Here is a 20,818-nt window from a genome sequence, read left to right on the forward strand (position 1 = left end):
ACTTTACACACACGCGTGCATATACACCAAGGAAGAACACACAGGCTTTGCCGAGACTCTTCCTTGGCACCCACAAGCACTACATTGTTTTCTCAACCCACACCCAGCCTTCATTCACATACTCAACTTAAATAGGCATTACAAGAGTATCACCATTACCAACTAATCCTAAGCTCATGCCACGCCCACCATGCACAGCTAGTCTAGTAACAAACTAATGCATGGGCTAACTCTAGGGCCATTTCTCACAGCCACTAACTAACTCCACGACTTGACCAATCTTGCATGCACTAATAAACTGGAGTCTAACTCAAACTACGTACACAACGCACACCTATAGACTCGACTGATGCCCAGTTCCACCAGCACGCACACTCGCCACCACAGCCACCGTGTGGCTTATTCCTAACATTCTCCCCTTAAGCCACGACCTCGCCGCTCATCCTGACAGGACTCCGGCCTCTCGTCGACTGCCACGGAGAACGCTCTTCTTCACCTCCGGCGACACACGCCGCAGCTTCTCTTCCCAGCGCACTGACGCCGCCGGCCCCAACTACGGCCGATTCCCTCGAGCACGAACTCGAGCCACACCTGTTACAATGCGGGGGGTTCTTATACCCTGGGGCGCGCCAGGGCACGTACCCTACGCCCCAGTCCACGCCGAGCGCCTGGTCCGGCCCGCTCTGCCCACTCCCGCGACATGCACACACGTCCGGGTCGTGTGAGCCCGCCTAGGACCAACTCCGCGCTCCCCCCGATCTCGCCAACAGAACGCACACAAGCTGCACTCGTGCACGGACACGCCCGTGCACAGCACACGCACGACCCGCCGTGGACCCGACGCGCCCAGCGCGCCCGGCACACGCCCATACACATGCCCGATGCGACAAGCTCGTCGCCATGGTTGATGCTGTCCGACGCCACCGTGTGCTTCCAGCACGAGCCGCCGCAGATGCCGTGCAACGCGGCCCCCTTGCCGGCCGCTGTCGCGCACCACCGCCGATGCAGCTACCGCCGTGCTGCACCCCGTCGAGCGCCACTCGCTGCCGCTGCCGAAACCCACAGCTCCGTGCGCCGGCGTGCCGCGTCTCCGTGCCTCGCCCCACCGCGCTCTCCCCGCGCCGCAGCCTCCATGTCCGCTGCGCGCTCCGCGGATGTCGCCGCGCGCCACGGCCGCCCCTCGAACTTGGCTCTGAGTACCAAATGTTGGCGCCGCCTCCTCGCAGCGCCACGTCGTCTTCCTCCCTCTAGTTGCATCTCACAACTCTCCTGAGGTTTCTCTCTTCTCTTCTCTCACAAACACACACATGGTGATGAACTTTACACACACGCGCGCATATACACCAAGGAAGAACACACAGGCTTTGCCGAGACTCTCCCTTGGCACCCACAAGCACTACATTGTTTTCTCAGCCCACACCTAGCTTTCATTCACGTACTCAACTTAAATAGGCATTACAAGAGTATCACCATTACCAACTAATCCTAAACTCACGCCACGCCCACCATGCACAGGTAGTCTAGTAACAAACTAATGCATGGGCTAACTCTAGGGCCATTTCTCACGGCCACTAACTAACTCCACGACTTGACCAATCTTGCATGCAATAACAAACTGGAGTCTAACTCAAACTACGTACACAACGCACACCTATAGACTCGACACGGCTGATGCCCAGTTCCACCAACACGCACACTCGCCACCACAGCCACCGTGTGGCTTATTCCTAACAGTGCTTGTGTGGTGGCCGGGGACAGCTGTAGTTGGGTTGACGGCCAGCGTCGGCCTGTGGGGATGGAATGCCATGGTTACTGGATCATGCCTATCATGCACTATGAAATTGAACTGACGCATCAGGCGAAGTTGACCTACATAGTATAGAAAAAGAAGTCAGCGGATTAGACAACAAGGTATAGTGCTCTTCTTCTTTTTTTGCAACTGAACTGATGCATCAGGCAAAACTGACCTGCAAAAATGCCATTTTTAGACCATAACGACAAACAAATGTGATATACTGGGGTTTTCTGCAGACAAAGAAGAGAACTTCTGTTATTCAAAAATCAAATAACACAAGTACGAAGCAAGTGGCCCACTGTTTTTACTATACAAAATTGATTCATCAACTTTTGTCCTACTATTTTTTGAACGCACAAAACTAGTCAATGAGCAGATTGCCCTGCTGAAAATCGACACTTTGGGCTGCATCCATTTTTTTACTGCATAGAATGGTGCTCTACAAAATCTAAGGAAGCAGTCGACCTAGGTGAAGAAGAACAGCTGACCTATAGAGCCCGACGTCGGGCGGAGGCAATTAGACCCAGCAGAGACAGAGGCACTCGGAGCTGCATGCCGGAGCTGTGATGTGGAGGCGATGGCGGCGGAAGAAGAGGGGCCAGGTTGGGGAGCAGGGACGGGGATCTCCATTTTGGGGAGGACCTTGAGGTAAGGGAATAAGTTGTACCGGAGTTGGAAGAGGAGATGTGGGCATCACCGGTGTTGGGGCAGCGGCGGCGGCGGCGGCGGAGAGGGGCCGCGGCTGCACGTGGTGGCAGGGGCTGCCGCCGGCGTCGCGGGAGGAGGCCGGCATCGCGTCACGGCGGCAGCGCCACAGCAGGAGGCCGGTGGGGCCTGGGATTGCCAGGGCGGCGGCGACACCAGGGGTTGGCGGGGACGGGGGCGGCAACGAGCAGGGCACTGGCGGCGGGGGCTCCGGGCCGAGGCGAGAGAGGTGAGGTGGGGCACCAATGGCAGGGAGGTTCGGGGCGAGGCTCGGCACCGGCGGCGGGGGCGGGGGCGGGGGGTCCGAGGTGGGGCATCGGAGTCGCGGGGCTCGGCGCTGATGGGATCAGGGGGTCGGGGGACGGGCCTTTTTTTTAGACGACGCTGGTCGGTTCGAGAGTTCGGGAGGACCTCCACGGCTCGGGTGTGCCACGATCCAAATAACTATTGTGATCCTGGGATCAGAATATATATATATATATATATATATATATATATATATATATATATATATATATATGGAAAATCCATCCTACCACCCGGTGGTAGTTACCTCACATGTCTCATATACTACCATGTGCTACTATATATATACTATTTTATTATTTTAATTATATTCATATATTATATCTAAGATATTTCAAAGCAAGTTAAATGAAAAAAATTGCATATGAGTCCATAGTTTTTGTTATATTTGTGAAATACGTACATATTTGTATATTAAAAAGAGCATTATCAAAACATGGTAGGTACTACCCAAAAATTAGTATATATACTACCTAATTATTGATAGATACTATATACTACACGTACATACTCTTGGTTTCGATAGATACTACATATAACATACAAAACGCAAGTGGTGGTAATTACCACTGCTTGTAGGAAAGATTTGTCATATATATAGGACAACACTATTCTAATCCTGATCACAACAGTCCTATAAGAAGGCGCGGACCTGTTCCCGAACTCTGAGAAAATAGAAAAAGAAACGGATTTGCTAATTTACAGTCGGCTGTTTTGTAATTCGCTGACGTTCGAATTTCTGTCCGTTTGATCTCGCGTCGAGATTCGTGCTCGGTCTTGCTTTTTTTGCGCTGGTTTTCGGGTCGGTTTTGTTTATCGGGCGCGGTTTTCTGGATCCGCCCGTTTTTCCTCGACCCGGCCGAACCGGTGGGCACTGTTGGTCTTTGTCGCTTTTGAATTTGGAGCGGGGTGGGCACTGCGGCGGATGAACGGTTCCCCTTTCTCATTTGGATAAGGCAGAGGGAGTGAGAGGTCGAGCGGCGGAGGGCGTGGCGATTCCTGGAGGCGATTCCCCATTTCATGGCGATTTGGAGCTCATCCGCCGCAGGATTTTGACGGCACCCTCTTCGTCCTCGTCGCCCGCAGCTGCGCTGGTTTGTTGCCTTGCCTTCTCGCCCGTTTGCCCTTGCTTTTTGTGCCCTGTAGCTTCAGATCTAGGTGATTTTTGGGTTTCGCGGGATGTGTATGTTGCTGCCGTGGTGTTCTAGTTCGCCGTGGGCGCGCGCGTGATATCTGGTAGGATCTAGTTGCTGCGCTGGTTTGTTGCCTTGCCTTCTCGGCCGTTTTGCCCTTGCTTTTTGTGGCCGTGTAGCTTCAGATCTAGGTGATTTTTGGGTTTCGCGGGATGTGTATGTTGCTGCCGTGGTGTTCTAGTTCGCCATGGGCGCGCGCGTGATATCTGGTAGGATCTAGTTGTGTCACCCGTAGTTTTGCATGCGCGTGATCTGTGTGTTCCTGCAGTTTTTGTGCAGGAGCGCCCGTCATGCGTTCTAGTTGTTGATGTATAGGTAGGCGCAGAGGTTAGTTTTCTGTAGATGTTGTGGATGTACGCGTAGTTGTTGTTAGTTTTCAGCGGCGGATCCTGTAGCTTGTGGTTGTAGATCGAGTTGTGGTTATAGCGCCTGAATTTTGTCTAGTTTTGTGTTGTTTTTGTCCCATGTTGTTCATCCCGGTGGTTTATTAAGTCATCCCTATGTATTTTTGTTCCTGTTTGCTGTGTACTTTTCATGTATTTTTGATGATTGTTTTTATGTTTTTTCCACCATTATATGAGTGTATCTAAGATGAAGGGGCTGCAGTATGCGCATGAAGTTCTGCTCTCCACTTTTTCTCACTGCATCTTGTCCTGCGGATATATGTTTTTGCAACCTATTAGTGGCATTTTTTTGTTCACTGCATCTTGTCCTGTAGAGTTTCATTGCTACCGTTTTGCGCCATGCCGTTGTATTATGTTTTTGTTGTGGACCCAGCCCAAATGTTATGCCCCTCCCAAGTACGTTTTTGTCGTCGTTGATATGTATTTTTTTATGCGGCCTATAGTTGATGTGGAAGTAGGCGTGGTAGGCAATAGGTTTCAGCGATGGATCCTAAAGCTAATGTTTCTGAAGACGCTATAATATTTTCTGAAGATCCTAAAGCTGATGCCAGCCTATAATTTTTGAGTGTTGTTGTTTTGTTCTGTAGTTCATGTCATAGTTTTAGTATATCCACTTTAGTGTAATTATAGTGTATTTCTCTGACTTTATGTGTCCTTTTTGTTCCAGTATTACAATGTAATGTCTCTTAGGTTTTACAGTGTTCTTTTTATGGTAGTTTTGCAGTGTAAATGCACTCATTTATAGTATAATGGTTCTAGCCTTTTACAGTGTAAATTCTGGTAGTTTTTACAATGTAATTGTGCTAGTTTGTACAGGTGTAATCTCAGTGTATTTATTTGTTCTATTACAGTGTAGTTGTGCTTAGGTTTACATTGTAATTTATGTGCATTTTTTTCCAATACTCACAGTGTAGTTGTGCTAGTTTTGCATTGCAAACCCACTCATTTACAGTATAATGGTGCTAGTCTTACAGTGTAATTTCTGTTAATTTTTACACTGTAATTGTGGTAGTTTTTACAGTATAATCTCAGTGTATTTTATTGTTCAATTACAGTGTAGTTGTGCTAGTTTTTACACTGTAATTACAGTGTAGTTGTGCTAGTTTTACACTGTAATTACAGTGTATTTTTTCTCCAATACACAGTGTAGTTGTGCTAGTCTTATAATGTAATTTCTGTTTTTGTTCAATGCAATCACAGTGTAATTTTGTTCAATACTTACAGTGCAGTTGTGCTAGGTTTATACTGTAATTACAGTATATTTTTTATCCAATGCTTATAATGTAGTTGTGCTAGTTTTTACAATGTAATGACAGTGCATTATGTTGTATACTTACATTTGTATTTTTGAGTTTTAGTTGGATGCTTTTTCACTGTTACTTATGTTTTTGTTTTTTCCTTTTTCTAGGTTTAAATGGGCAAGCTACGGAAAGTTTGCCATTGGGATGTTCCTGTAGTATCATCTTTAGATAGTGCTGATTCTGGAGGTGAAGCATTTGTGCCTGATGATTTTGCAGGAGATTGTTCTTTGCCTGTGTCTATGGTATTTATTTATTTTCTGCTTCTTTTTTATTTTGTCTATGATTTTTGCAGAAGATGGTTCTTTTCCCTGTGCCTAATGATTTTCCTTTTTTCTGCAGGAATTATCTAGTGACGAAGGAGGGTTTGACAAAGCTCTTCTGAAGTTCTATCTTAACCGAGTATGTTTTATTTTATCTAGGACTTTTCATTCTTGTTTCATTTTTTTACATTTTGTCTGATGCATGATAGTTGTGTTTTTGTTATGTTTTCAGAAAGTAAAATGCCTCAAGAGGAAATTATCATCTGCTTCAAGGAGGAATGTGGTTAGTTCCTATTTTCTTTTCTGTTTTCAGCAGTTTTTACTTTGTGAAAGAAAAATGGTTGAAGTTCTATCTTAATGAATTTTTTTTGTAGTGTTAGTCCAATTATTAGTAACTGCATTTTTTCAATGTATTGCAATGTTCATTTTGTACTAAGTAATAGTAATCTGAAGCTATTTTTTGACTGGTTTGATATGTGTTTCCACTCATGTTGTTTTTGCTATTTTCTAGAGTAAGTCCAATTATTTTAGTAGCTGTATTTTTTGATGTATTTGTAAAGTATTTTTGTACTTAGTAATAGTAATGCGAAGTAATTATTTTGAGTGGTTGATATGGTGTTTCTCTTTTGTTGTTTTTGTAGAGGCAGAAACGCTCTAGCGATTATCCTACTTGTGCTACTTTCACTAGATATTCTGGGAAGTTCTTCTCTGGTGTTGTTGATGGTTTATGTTCTAGGTATCGAGATGTTGTCCAGAGATATGGCATGGGCTGTCTCTTAGAGTTTGTTAGGACCGAGGTGCCCCTTAGGTTAGTGAAGTGGCTCGCCAGTAGGTTTGATGTCCTTTCATCTGAATTCCAGCTCAAAAAGAAATTTATCCCAATGACCAAGTATGATATTCATGACATCCTCGACCTTCGAGTAGATGGTGAGCCACTTGTGTGTGATGCTGAATCCGGCCGTGATTTTATCCTCTCTCACTTCAACTTGACCAGTATTCCTCCCGTGTCCTTCTTTGCTAACAAGCTAAAATCAACCACAGTTGAGTTGCCTGATGAAGATGTCTTTATCTGTTTCATGATTGTTGCTTTTTCATCATTCCTTTGTCCCAACTCTAGCCTCAGTCCTAGCCCAAAGTACCTTCACATCTTCCGGGATTGTCCTTCTGTGCGTAACTATGATCTGTCAAAATTTGTTTATGAGTGGCTGTTGAGTTGCATAAAAAAGTTCAAGGATTCCACTAAAGTTGCTTCCAAAAGATCAGTGACGTTTGGCGGTTGTCACTACGCTTTTGCTGTAAGTCTTGTTATTGTTCTTCTCTTTTTCCTTTTTTTAGTTTGATTTTGTGATGTTATAGTCATTTTAATCTTTTTCTTTTGTTCTTATGTTTCTAGGTTTGTTACCTCGACCAACTTAATTTTGGTATTCACTCTGTCTCTGATGTAAAGCCTCGGATCCTAACCTGGAGAGGCAACAAAGTTAAGCAATTTTCAGAGCTCGATAGAAACAATAGCCGTTCTTTTGGTAAGAGGCCTCTAAAGCAGCTGTGTGCTTCAGTTCATCCGCAGGTTGGTTTTTTGCTTTTCTCCTTTTTGTTGTTTTTGATGTTAGTTTCTCTGTATGTTGTGATGACAACTTTTTTTTTTGTCATTGTAGCAGTCTATCGAGAAATCTTCAGCAAGCAAGGATGGTGATGTTCCCTTTTGCAATGCCAAACTTTTCGAAATGAATGTCCATAAATCATTTGGTGCTCGTTTTGGGTTAGAGGTTAGCATAGTTATGATTATGCTCTTTTTTGCCTTTTCTATTTTTCTGTTGTTTTATTCTTGTGGGTTTACTCAATTCTTTTTCTTTTTCAGGCTGCTCAGGTAGTTATAGACCTTGTTAAAGCTAGTAACAAAGACAAGCCTAAGCTATTTGTAGAATGGTCATAATCTCTTGTAATTGATGTTCTTGATTGCATAGCAAACTCACCTTTGATTGCGAAATCTATTGCTACACCAAAATTTTCTCCAAGTGAATTTCAATCTCTGAGCAACTTCTCTTTTGGTTAGTTTCTTTTCTTAATGTTTCTCTTTGATTTTGTCTTTATTTTATATTTTTATGTAATTTTTTTTATTGTATGATTTGTTTTGTTTTTTGCTCATGTTAGTGTTTGTTTCTTTATCCTTTTGAAAGGCAAAAAGTCTGTTTCTATTCACTCTTTCATTGCTGAAAAAAACTTTGAAAATGTTGTCGAAAAGCCGTCTTCTCAAGTCCAGCCCCCAATCCCCAATCTGAATGAAAATGTTATTTCGGATGGGGATTTCGTCAATCCAGTAGTATTATCTAGCTCATCTCCAGCTCCTAAGGTGTGTGTTGAGGTATTTGTCTAGTAACAATAGTTTATTTTTTTATTTGTTTGATGCATTTTGCACTAATCATTTTTTGTGTTTTTGTTTGACAGAGTGTGGTGAATGAAGCTAATGCTGAAGGTGCAATTCCAATGGCTCCTCTATCTTGTGCAAAAAGTGCTTCTGATGCTATAGGTTTGATCTTTCCACTTCTTTTTCTTTTTTGTATTTTTTGTGTTCTCCCGTGGGTTCTTCTTTTTAGATTTTCTCTTGTTGTTCATGTGTTCCTGTTTGTTTTCATTTTGTAGGTGTATCCCCTTCAACAATGCAGTGTCCACTTCCTGCTGTTGGTTCTTCTTTGATGCAATCAGGTAATTGTTTGTTTAATTATTTCCAGGGCATAGTTTTCATTTTCTTTTTGTTTGTAGCTGACCATCTTTTGTGTTTTTGTGCAGCCGGTCTTGATAAGAAGTGTGAGCGCAAGGTTGTTGTCACAGATTTTCGAAAACCAAGTTTTGCTGATTTCAGTCGCTCTCTTGGTGTCCAATCGCATCCTGAAGATTCCATTGAACAACCCAAAGTTAAAGAGGGTATCTCTTCTGTTGGTGGACTGTCGCCTCTGGTTCCTACTCGTTTGACGCAGCGGTTCCGTAATGTGGTTAGCATCTACCTCTTTTGTTTATCGTTTTATGCTATTTTTTTGTTTCATTCGATTTTCCATGTTTTTTTCAGTATTGATTTTGTATGTTTCATTTGTTTTATATCAGGTAGATGACGTTGAGTGCTCTCAGTATGTTGTTCAAAGATTCTTGAGTTCGATTGATCATGCGAATGATGAGGTAATTATTCCTGAACTTTAAGTCTTGTCTTCTCGTTTAGTAGATGTTTTTTTGTTTTTTATTTCTGATTTTCTGTTTGTCCCTTCTTTTTTTGTTAACAGGATTGCATTGAAATGGTGAAGTTACCTCCTTATTAAGTTTCAAAGTCAAATTTCTCCTCAAGCCACATTAATGATCAGGTTTGGTGTTTTTTCTTTATGATTTTTGTTTATTGATTCTTTTTTGCCATGTTTTTTTGTATGCTTTTGGTCTATGATTCTCAGTTTATCTCTGTTTTAAATTGTATTCCCCCTAGTTTGAGTGTTTTTTTTGCATGATGACTCTGTATTTGTATGTGTGAAGTTCATTGTAAGTATGCTTCACTTTGCATTTGTGTGGTTGACTTAGCTCGATGGAGTTTTATACTGTAGTTAGCATGATATTGAATGACTGCTATTTGTTGACTGTAAATCTCCAGAATTTTTGTAATGTAATCTCATATAGTTTTTCCTTGCAATGTATGGTTTGGGGGTTGTTTGTTTTGCATTACTTTCCATGTAATTATCCATAATTTTACAGTGTAAGTTGTGTGTTTAGTACTGTAATTTGAGTATGGCCGACAATATAATTTTTCAGAATTTTACACTATAATTAAGTAGAGTTTTACACTGTAAGTTGTGTGTTTGAATATTGTAACTCTGCAATGTAATTCCTGAGGCTTTTACACTGTAGTTTGGTAGAGGTTTACACTGTATTTTTGAACTGTAATTATCCCTAGGGCTTACAGTGTAAAAATCAGCAGAGTTTGTGCCCTGTTTTTTGTGTGGACTGTATTTTGGTGGGGATTACAGTGTATTTTTCCTAGACTTTTTGACAGTGCATTTTCTTGGAGTTTTGCACTGTAATTCAGCATAGGGTTTATGCTGTAATTGTGTAGAGTTCTACACCGTAATTTTTGTGAGCTTATAGTAATTGAGTAGAGTTTTTTACACTATAGTCTTTTGGTGTCTGTTGGTAGTTGCAGCATAGTTAGTTATTGCATCTCTTAATCTAATGGTTTTTCTTCCATGTTTTTCTCAATGTATGTTTTTAGAAGGCAGTAGACGATGTTCAAATTGTTGGGAGTTCCAGTTTTGTTGATAGATGCAAAGACCTTTCAAGATCTAATGATGCTGCTTACAACAAGCTTAACAACTTCAACTTGGTAGAAGCTCAGTCAATTAGTCGTTTCCCTAAGAATCAAAAAGTAATTGCAATTTCTCTTCCTTTTTCTATTGTTTTCATCTTTTTTATAATTTAGCCATCCTATTTCCTTTTGTTTTCATCCTTTTTTTATTTTTCCTTCTGCTACTTTTTTGTGATGTTTTCAGGCTGCTGCTAGTCCAGAAGTAGAAATCTTGTCTTCCGGCAATGCCTCTAGAGATCTCTCTCCTGCTGAAGTTCCTAAAGCTGATGGCGCATCTTTCATTTTTCCTAGTGGTTCATCTGGTGGTCATCAACCTCGCAGGATGGTTTTACCAGGTAGATTTAACTCGGATCCTTATGTTGCTCAGGGTAACAAGTTTCCTGTTACTGCTAAAGAAAGGCGACACCACCTCGCAATGGTGCAAATTGGAAATCATGCAAGTTGGTGCAAGTACGTTTTGCTGGCCTTGTGTATTTTTCCTTTTTTCTATATGATTTATCAAATGCTAATGTTTGAATTTCTTTTTAGATTGGTAGTGTTTGTAGCTGTCAATTTAGTAGGTTCTAATTTTTACCTCCTTTCCTAGTGTGAATATATTTCTTCTTTGGTTTTTTTTTCACAGGTATGAAGCAATTCGATATGACCGAGCCTACTGTAGCTATCGTAATCTTGCAACTTTGAAGTCAAGAGAACATGTGGATAATTTCTTGATTTTGTGCGTTTGTCGTTATCTGTTCAAACAAGCTCACCCGTCAGTATCAAAGAAACATTTCTTTTTCTCTTATGTCGGGGTATGTTGTATTATGTCATTCTTTTGTTATTTTGTGGCATTTTTTATTTAAGCATTTTAACTGTGGTTTTATCTTCCTTTTCGTTTTTCAGATTTGTAGTTATAATCTCTTCTCTTTTTTTCAGGAAACCATCCTGAGAGGCACTGATGTTGATATTGTAGGCAACGCTTTTACTGGTGCTAACAGTGCTTTCCCAATGTGGAGAAGTGATCTGGTTAGTTCTTTTATGCTTCATTTTTTAGTGCGTGTGTCTCGTTATTGTTTTTTGTTCTTTTTAGTTATTTTTTTCACTGTTGAAGTCTAATTTGTTCTGGATTTTGGTCTGCAGTTATTCTTTCCCATTGGACAGGAGAACCATTGGTTTACCTTTGTTGTTTGCTTGAAGGAGAGGGCTTTTGCATTTCTTGATTCTCTGTACGGGGCAAAGAATCAATTTCATCTGGGAATCCGTGACAAATTGGTAATCATTTTCATGTGTTGTTGCACTCATTATTATTCCATCCTTTCAATCTAGATTGCAAATTTCATAACAATCTGGGATCAGTTTGTGACTCCTATACTGCGTAAGCGCATCGACTTTGAGAATTTTGACATTGTGTATCCTACTCTTCCTCAGCAAAATAATTGGTATGTATTTTTCCTTTTTTCCATTTTGGGTGTGTCTTTTGTCCATTTATCTTCACGGGTTTCTTTTTCTTTTCCAGGGATGATTGTGGTGTTTTTACGATCATGTACCTGAAGCACTGGACTCCTAGGACCCCAATTGGCAATATGTTCGGCGCATCTGATGTTGACAACATAAGAATCAGATTGGCAAATGAGTTGTATTTCAGTGGTTTCAACAGTGTCGACAAGACTTTTGTCACACACTTCTTTGATGATGTGAGTTTTTTTTGGTATGCTTTTCTTTTGATTTTTGGTTTGATGTGTTTTATTCTTTGTTGAAGTAGTTTAAAGTCTGTTTTTTGTACAGGCCAAGGCTTAGGTGTTCCTGGAAGATGCATTTCCGACATTTGAAGGCTTTGCTTAAAACTAGGCATTTCGAGAGATTTTTAGATAGTAGTACTGCTGGCATTGTTTTTTTTCAATAGTGTGATTAAATGCGACAATTTTGTACACTTTGGCCTACATGTCATGTATGGTGTATTGGACGGCTGTTTTGACTTTTAATGTTGTGAATTAGTGACCTTTTTTACAGAGTAGTATGAGGAGGATGGTTTCATTGTCTCTTTTTTGTTCTATCTGTTGTTTTTTTGTTCCTTTTAGTGGTTGTTTGATTTTACTTTTTATTTTTTAATGTATTATTAAGCATGGTTGCTTCAGCGGCAATTGGACGTTCTTGGGTTATCAAGGTTAATTTCCTCCCAACAAATTCTTTTATCTTTGTTTTTTCCTTTTTGGGGTGTTTAGTATATTCTAATCATTTTTTGTCTTTTTGTTTGTTATTGCAGGGTTGGTTTAATTCTTTTCTAAAGCCCCCCAATAATTAAACTCAAATTGTTAAAGTTACAAGTTCAATTTTTTTCAGGTAAAAGAATGCTTGCTGGGCTTTTTCATTTTTTCCTTTGTGTTTAAGTTTGGGCGTGCCTTTCACTACTGGAATCAGCTAATTTTCCATCTGCCAGCTCTTTGCCGTCTGCTAGCTGACGGCAAAGAAGCTCTTTGCCATCAGCTACCAAAAAGCGGACGACAAAGAAGTGGCAGACGGCAAAGAAGCTCTTTGCCATCTGCGGGCTCTTTGCCATCCGCCAGCGGACGGCAAAGATTCTTTGCCGTCAGCTGGCGGACGGCAAAGAGAGAGGTGGCCCCCACCCCCCGCCCGTTTGGGGAAAACTTAACGCCCCACCTCTTTGCCGTCTGCCAGCGGACGACAAAGAGGCAAAAGGGCGGACGGCAAAGAGAAGACTACCTAACGGCCCGTACCCCCCCCCCCCCCGCCCGTTACTCTCTGTTCTCTCCCTCTCTCTCCTCGCCGACGCGCACTACATCCCACCACACATCCCACCCCACCGCCGCCGCGCGCCGCGCGCCGCCGCCCCAGCACTCGCCGCCGCCCCGCGCCCCGGCCCCACCGCCCCGGGGCCCCGCCGCCCCATCGCCCTCCTCCACCGCCCCGGGGCCCCGCCGCCCCGTCGCCCCGGCCCCCCACCGGCCACCTCCTCCACCGCCCCGCCCCCCTCCTCCACCAGCGACCTCCTCCACCGGCCCTGCCTCAGGTGAGCTCTACCCCTTTTTTCCTTTTTTTCTGTTTTTCTAGTTTTAGGTTTAGTTTTAGTTTAGTTTTAGGGCCGCAAACAACACACTAAAAAAAGTTCGTACATAAAGTAGTTCGTACATAATAAATAGTAAAAAAACTACTCGGCGTCGCTATCTAGGTCAATCATGGCCGGGCCGTTGCCGCCGTCATCGTCGCTGCTGGAGCGGTTCGCGACGTCGTCCCAGTCCACCGGGACGTCGTCCGAATCCTCTTCCTCCTCCGCCGCCGGCGCCTGCTGCCACTCCTGCTGCCACTCCGGCGGCACCTGCGGCCACTCCGGCGGCGCCATCGCCGCCTGATGCGCCGCCATCACCGCCTGCAGCGCTGCCTCCTCCTGGGCCTCCAGCGCCGCCTGCTGCGCCGCCATCGCCGCCTGCTGCGCCTCCATCGCCGCCTGCTGCGCCGCCTCCTCCTGGGCCTCCAGCGCCGCCGCCACGGCGGCCTCCTCCGCTGACTGCGCCAGGATCGCGAGGAGCCCGGGCGTGTCCTCCGGGTCGCCGTCCTGCTGGAGCGCCGCCTGCTCCGGCGGGATCACAACCTCGGCCGGGGCTGCTGGGGCGGGGGTGGGAGCGGGTGCCCTGCGCGGCTGGGAGGGCCCGGCTCCATGGGAGAGATTGCCGACAGGGAGCCCTCGGGCGGCGCGCTTGAAGGCGCCGATGACGTCGTCGAACCGCTTGCCCTTCCAAAAATGGCGGCGGCCCTTCCGGTTGTAGCGTCCCCCGGGGTGCGCGCGAAGCTCTGCCGGCGTCGCCGGTGCGCCCTGCGTCGGGAATCCGTCCGCGGAGATCCTCCACGGCCGCGGCAGCTTCGCCGCCGGCGGCACGTAGAGGCCGAACCGAGCGAGGTCCTCCGTCTGCCCCAACGTGAGGCTCGACGGCCAGTGGCCGCCCGGTGCCGCGCCGTCGGAGTCCGAGTCGCTGGACGCCATCCCGCGAAGAGAACGCCGGTGTGAAGAGGGAGAGGAGGGGGGCGGGGCGGTGGAGGAGGTGGCCGGTGTGACCAAACTCGCCGCGCAGGGCGGGTTTTATAGCGCCGGGCGGATTGAATGCGGCACGGAGGCGCCGGGCCACGGAAGACGAGAGGGCGGCGGGCGGAAGACGAGACGGCCGCGCGGAAGACGAGAGGGCGGCGGGCGGAAGACGAGATGGCCGCGCGGAAGACGAGACGGCGGCGCGCGGAAGACGAGAGGGCGGCGCGCGGAAGACGAGATGGCGGCGTTGACCGCGAGGCATCGGGGCACGCGGGGCAGGCGAGGCGGCAGCCGGCAGCGCGGCAGCCGTGCAGCGCGGCAGCGGGGGCGGCCGACGCGACGCGACGCGGCGGCCGAGGCGGAAGCGGGGGCGGCCGATGCGGCGGGCGAGGCGGAAGCGGACGGCAAAGGCACTAGAAAGTTTGCCGTCAGCGGCGGACGGCAAAGGCCTGCCGTTAGCCACTTAACGGACTGACAGCGCAATTATTGCCGTCCGCTCTCTTTGCCGTCCGCGGCAGACGGCAAAGGGCCTTTGCCGTCAGCCGGCAGGAAGCAGACGGCAAAGCAGCTGTTTACCGTAGCCTTCTTTGCCGGAGCCTTTTGCCGTCCGCGGCTGACGGCAAAGGTCTTTGCCGTCCGCCGTTCGAGCCTTTGCCGTCCGCTGTGGCAGACGGCAAAATAGCTGTTTCCTGTAGTGTTTTTGTCGTACTAGCTAGTTTCTTTTGTTCTGGAGTGTAATTTTGGTTCTTTGTTACTGTATTTTTTTAGTAGTGTAGTTTACCGCAGATTTTTCTATGTTTATTCCCATGAATTTATGTAGGTTTTCCATTTCTTATGCTTCTTTCCCACACTGTAAATTCAGAGGCTTGCTAGGACTTACACTGTAAACTTTTGGAAGTTACAGTGTAAGTCCTAGGAAATTTACACTGTAAGTTCATGCGTTTTTTAGAGTGTAAGCATTAACAAAGTTTTAGAGTGTAAGTTCATGCATAAATTAATGTAAATTCCATTTGTTTTTTGTACATTGATTTCCACTGTATTTTCAATGTATTTAACAATCACTACAAAGTCAATGGATTTCAAAGTGTTACTAATGTTTTGGTGTCCACACTATAATTACCGCATATTTTACAGTGGAACCACTTCGGAATTTGAGTGTAATATCATTGTTCATGTCTTTGTAGTCATTGTATGTAGGATGTAAAGTTTATGTAATTTCCCTAATTTTCACAGTTTTGACGTTGATATGTGTTTTGTAGGTGAAGAATCTGCATCCTCATTTGTTCTTTTATTGATCATCTCGTCGATTTTAACTCACCGTCTTTGTTCTCTTCAGTCTTTGTCAGGTACATTCCCCTCTCCCACATATTTCTGAAATGTACTATAGGCTTCTTTTACATTTTTGTTGAAATGTATGTATTGTAGTTTAATTCGGTCAAAACAGATCGAAATTAGGTAGCAACACTCCTCTCAATTACAGTAAAACAACGAAATTAGGTAGCAACACTGATAATCGTTGATGACCAACAATGAATTCAAAAATAGGTAGCAACACTTCTTTTCCATCACAGTACATTCCTTGTTCACTACTAGTTTTTCCTAACACTTTTTCCCTCCTACTCATCTTCACTTTCTTGCCTTGTCATCCTGTCTTTTCACATTTCCCTCATGTCATGGTCAATTGTTTTCTTCACTTCCTCTGGAGGGTTGTGCTCCAGGGTTGTGTTGTGTTGTTGGTTTGCTCTTCTTCTTGCCGTTGCTGCTCTGGCTACTTCGTTTGTTTTCTCCACCTGTATCTAATGAGTGGTATTAAATTATATACTTGCAATCAAGTAGAGCTCATTTCAATTTTTTGTACTTACTTTTCTTGACCTTCCTTGGGTTTGACTGCTTAGGTTGTTTCCCTTTAGGCTTGTTGTACACCTTGTCAAGGTTCGTGCAATTCTTTACTGTGTGTTTTTGCGATCCATAGTGTGAACATTTGTAGAACTTGTTCTGCTTTATTGCTTCACGAATAGTTAGCATCCTTGGTCTGCCTTTTGTCTTTGCTACATCTGGGTCTTGAATTGTGAATGTTGATGTTGTTCCTTCTCCCTCTCCCGCTGTTGGCACAAATGTAACTGTTCTTGTTGCTGCACTTTGCCCCTCATCCATTGTTTCTTCTTCATCATCCATTTCCCGTAACCTTTTCTGTATCCTGTCTAATTCTCCCAACAGATACTCATATTTCCTCTTCTTCTTCGAAGCTATTGATGCCACATGCACCAATTTCCTTGCTAACACATTGTACCTTAGTGTGGAGTTCTCAGCTGCAACAGCTGGTGTCTTTGTAATATCAAGCTTGTAGTCATTTTTCCTCCATCTGTCAATGATGTACTTTTCTGGTATCTTCTCGATGTTGAGATGGATCATCACTCGAAGTATGTGCGAGCACAGCAGGCCATCTTTTTGGAATGCGCAACAGATGCAAGAGTATTCTTCTTCTTTTATTCCAACTTGCACTAGGTACAACCTTTTCCGGATTTCCTCTTGGGGGTAGTTTTCAGCTTGTGTCACAATGTAGTATATGTCCTTTTCTTGCTCAAAGACATGCAGCCTTGTTGTGTCTGCCATTTTAAACTGGAATTTCCTGAATATTCCAATGTTGTATAGCTCATGTGCTTGCCTTTCTATGCTGTATTTTGACCAAAATGCTTTCTGTGCAACTTTCTTGTTTCTACTAACATGGTCGCACTCTTCTTCCCTGTCATGCACAACATCAAGTATCCGGTCATACTCTCTCAAAAAGCTAGTAGCACTAAATTTAGCTCCAACCCCTTTTTTGAAAAGGGAATTCGTCCCTTCGCTTCTTGCTGTAGTTTGTATGAATGGGAAGAATTTGTCCTTGAAGTACACTGGGATGAACTTTTTCCTGTTTTCCCACATGTCGTTGAAGTACTTGATGTGATGAACTTGGTATTTTTCTATCATTTCTTGCCATTGTGTTTCAAATTCTTCAACTGTCAAGGAGTTGTCCACAATGTCCTGGAAATCTTCATAGAGTCCCTCATTAGCTTGGAAGCAGGGCCCGGCTTTTTCCTCTGCCTTCTTCTTTATGTGGAAGAGGCAGCTCCTATGGGTAGCATTAGGAAAGACTTTTTCAATTGCTGCTTGCATTGCCTTGTCCTGGTCTGTAATGATTGATATAGGATGCTTTCCTCCCATAGCCATCAGGAATTGTTCGAACAACCAAGCAAATGTTTCTTTTGTCTCATTGACGATGAATGCACAAGCAAACAAGTATGTGTTGCCATGTGGGGATATGCCAACAAAGGGTGCAAATGGCAAGTTGTACTTGTTTGTTAGGAATGTAGTGTCAAAACTGATGCAATCTCCACATATGTCATACATCATTCTTGACCTCACATCTGTCCAGAATAAGCTCCTCACTTTATTCTCTCCATCTAGCTCAAACGAGTAGCAAAAGCCAGGATTTTCTGTTTGTTTCTTGTTGAACATTTGCACTACTTCCATCATGTCAGAGTTTGTGATGTCTGTGTTAATTGTTGCTGCATAGTTTGTGACATGTTTCTTTGTGTAGGGCAGATGAGCCATTCCTCCTCTCAAGTAAGCCAAGACAGCTACAATCCTTCTTGTTTCCAGGTTTGTATGCTTCAACACCCTTATCAAGCACTTCTCTTCATCCGACATGTACTTATGTGACCTGAAGAATCTACTGTTTGGGGTTAACTCATGGTTGTGTTCTAGTTGTTGTCTTGTGATTTCCCACATGCCTCCTTTTTCTGATATGACCATGACGACTTTACACTCTGTTTTAGCTATGACTGTAGATTTTCTCATGGGCACTATGCATTCCTTATCTATTTCTTTTGTCTTGCCCCACTTGTTGCACTTCATAGTGATCCTTGTCACCTCATTGTTCCTTTTTTGCTTGATGTTCTTGAGATTGCTACTGTAGCCACTGAAAATCCTGCCACTTTCGAGTAGAAATTGAAATATTCCTGAGCTTCTTCCTTTGTTTTGAACTGCATGCCTAATTGAGGCTTGAAATTACTGCTAGTGTTCATCAGGTTTCCCTCTGACGCAGCTTCTTGTTCATTTTGCAGGAATCTTTCAATGTCTTCTTCGTCGAGGAATTCATCTTCTCCATCTTGTTCTAGTGAGTGTTCTGGTTCTTTTCTTTCTCCTTCATCCCTGCCTGTACTAGAGTTCGTGTTAGCCGCTGCTCCACTGGGATCAACTTCTTTAGGCTCCTGCAACATTTAGGGATTTTTATTTTTAGTTACTTTTCTGAATCGTTATGTGCTTCTTCTTTTTCTGAATTTTTGTGGTGTGTACCTGTTGCAGATTGATGTTGTCGTTCAGGTTTGTGTCCCATGGATCGGATTCTCCTGCTCCATCTTCGGCCACTGGCATTTCTTGATGCAAGTCTGCCTCCAGTGTCTGCAAAGTAAGTTTTAATGATTGTTAGTGTGTTTTTACTCGGCATTTTCTTTTGTAATAGTTATTCAGATGTAGTTCTGCTTTACATGGTCATCATTTGTTGTGATGATACTGTCCTTTGTTTTGCTCCTGGAGTTTTCGTACATAGTTTTGGCAATGTTCGTAGATCCATCTGCTGAATGTACCTGCAAGGTTCATCAGAAGTTTTTTTTAACCATCACATGAAATGTACTGTGTATTTAATGATTTTTAGAAGTTTACCTTGTATATAATGTTCGAATGAAGGAGCGCAGTGAAAGAAAATGATTCCTGCATGATCATTGTGTTAGCTTTTTACCCTTTTATGTATATTAAAAAAAGTTTTTGCAATTGCATCTCACATTCAGTATGAGTTCTTCCTGTGATAATCTCAGTAGATCCTCTTCAATCACTGCCCTCATCATGGTCCCCTCCTTAAACATTTTGGACAGTACAATGTCAGTGTTAACATAATGATGAGCAACAAAGAACATAGCAATAGAAAGAACACAATCATGAGGACCATTTTTCTAGTGCATTTTTTCAGTGTAATTTCTCGTGTACTTTCAATGTAAATTTCCCCTAAGAATTAAACGAAAGAAGAATCACAGTAAATTTTGGTATTGCTCTGTAATTTTCAAGATAGCATCAGAGTAAAATTTGAATGCTGTATGACATGTTACTGAAAAATGCAATACTACAGTAAGAAGCATCAGCTACCAAGCATTTTACAGTGGAATTTTCTAGGTAGCTTCAATGTATTTTTTACATTTCTAATTTCCCGCATACTTACAGTGCAATTTGAAGTCTAGTTTTTGACATGTTTTACTCTGTATTTCTCTAGCTTTTTTTTTCACTGAATCTGGCTTACTATGTGACTAGTTTGTCTGCAATTTCAAGCATTTTGTCTGTAACTAGTAGTTTACTCTGGGATTTAGGAGGAATTTACAGTGTACTTTTCTGTGTACTTACTGCGTTTTTATGAGGAATTTACAGTGTACTTACTGTGTTTTTTGTACTGTAATTTACTATGTTCTTTGCTCTGTAATTACTTCTTTTTGTTTGCAACTATTTTTACTGTGGAATTTTAGGACGTTTTTTTCACTGTACTTACTGTGTTTTTTGTAGTGTATATGTTCTTGCATTTTTGTAATTACTTCATTTTGTTTTGCAACTACTTTTACTCTGGAATTTAAGAGAAAGTTACACGGTAAATTTAGAGGATACAAGACTAGTTACATAGTCATTTTTAGAGGGATTTACAGTGCAATTTTTTTGTTGTGGTTCTGATGTTGATCTCTCTCCTATGTTTCAGAGTAGATCGAAGGAAAATCTTTGTGAAACTGTCAACGTAAGAGACATAAGAGGGGGTGAAAAAAAGAGATGATGCAGAGGAGTTGCTGACCTGTGGATCATGGTCTTCAGCTTTTTCGTGATCAGCAGGTTCATCCCCGTTTGTGATCTGTGCGTTTCCTCTTCGTTCTTCTCTTCCTGGGAGCTCTCCTCCTCCCCAATCTGTCATGGTCGCCTCTCCTTTTTCCATGGGTGTCACCAGATCCGGTTAGGTGAGATCTGTCTAGCGTTTTTTCTGGAGGTGGGGGTTTTGTATAGCGTTTTTGACATGTTGCGTGGTTTGCAAGCTGGGAGTACTGTTTGTGGTCCCTGAATAGGTGGAGGTCTTGTTTGTGGTCCCTGAATAGGTGGAGGTTTTGTTTTTCTGGAGAAAGCGGGTTGGATGGTTGCTGGACCCGTTAGCGTGTTGTTTTTCTTTTTTTTATGACTGTCCTGGTAGTACAGCTGTAACATTGTCGTTGGACAAGAAATTTGAATGTTTTCAAAAAGGAAAACAGTCAGATGTCAAATAGACAGCCCCAAAAGAAAACCACCCGACCCAACTCCCACGTTTCCATCCGGCGCATCCCCCGCCGCGCAAATCGCCGCCGCCCACCATGCCGCCTCCCACCGCGCCGCTGTCCCACCTCCCACCGCGTCGCCGCCCACGACCAACGCCGTCGTCGCCGCCCACCACCAGGATCCCA

At 43.8% G+C, this 20,818-nt stretch overlaps 2 protein-coding genes and 1 long non-coding RNA gene across 4 annotated transcripts; 1 reads left to right on the top strand and 2 right to left on the bottom strand.

Annotated features, from left to right (window-relative positions):
- Window positions 1–1,401: 1,401 nt before the first annotated feature.
- On the bottom strand, window positions 1,402–2,753 carry LOC120969399 (uncharacterized). Its single transcript, XR_005763567.3, has 3 exons — window positions 2,284–2,753; window positions 1,968–2,025; window positions 1,402–1,869 (listed from the first exon to the last, which is right to left on the bottom strand). It is a non-coding gene; the product is annotated as an uncharacterized lncRNA (long non-coding RNA).
- Window positions 2,754–7,541: 4,788 nt separating this feature from the next.
- Window positions 7,542–12,667, top strand: LOC120968805 (uncharacterized). Of its 2 annotated transcripts, XR_012190221.1 has the most exons (5): window positions 7,542–10,750; window positions 10,923–11,091; window positions 11,216–11,305; window positions 11,420–11,718; window positions 11,796–12,667. XR_012190221.1 is itself a non-coding variant. In XM_073505852.1 (4 exons), the coding sequence occupies exons 1-4, from the start codon at window positions 10,623–10,625 to the stop codon at window positions 11,603–11,605; spliced, it is 573 nt and encodes a 190-aa protein (XP_073361953.1). In that variant the 5' UTR covers window positions 7,542–10,622; the 3' UTR covers window positions 11,606–12,667. The 2 variants fall into 2 exon arrangements, 1 of the variants encoding a protein (XP_073361953.1); XM_073505852.1 differs by having other exon boundaries at window positions 11,420–12,667.
- A 3,490-nt stretch (window positions 12,668–16,157) lies between these two features.
- LOC123494896 (protein FAR1-RELATED SEQUENCE 5-like) lies at window positions 16,158–18,113 on the bottom strand. Its single transcript, XM_045231386.2, has one exon. It carries the CDS (start codon window positions 18,111–18,113, stop codon window positions 16,158–16,160), a length of 1,956 nt encoding a protein of 651 aa, XP_045087321.2.
- Between the last annotated feature and the right edge of the window lie 2,705 nt (window positions 18,114–20,818).

This window comes from Aegilops tauschii, chromosome 7 (genome assembly GCF_002575655.3).
Source record: "Aegilops tauschii subsp. strangulata cultivar AL8/78 chromosome 7, Aet v6.0, whole genome shotgun sequence".
Lineage (NCBI taxonomy): Eukaryota > Viridiplantae > Streptophyta > Magnoliopsida > Poales > Poaceae > Aegilops > Aegilops tauschii.

Coding starts and splice junctions, on each gene's coding strand:
- LOC123494896 (XM_045231386.2), bottom strand. CDS start 18,113: ATGGTCATATCAGAAAAAGGAGGCATGTGGGAAATCACAAGACAACAA.
- LOC120968805 (XM_073505852.1), top strand. CDS start 10,623: ATGGTTTTACCAGGTAGATTTAACTCGGATCCTTATGTTGCTCAGGGT. Junction 11,092..11,215: donor TCTTTTTCTCTTATGTCGGG/GTATGTTGTATT, acceptor TCTTTTTTTCAG/GAAACCATCCTGAGAGGCAC. Junction 11,306..11,419: donor CAATGTGGAGAAGTGATCTG/GTTAGTTCTTTT, acceptor TTTGGTCTGCAG/TTATTCTTTCCCATTGGACA.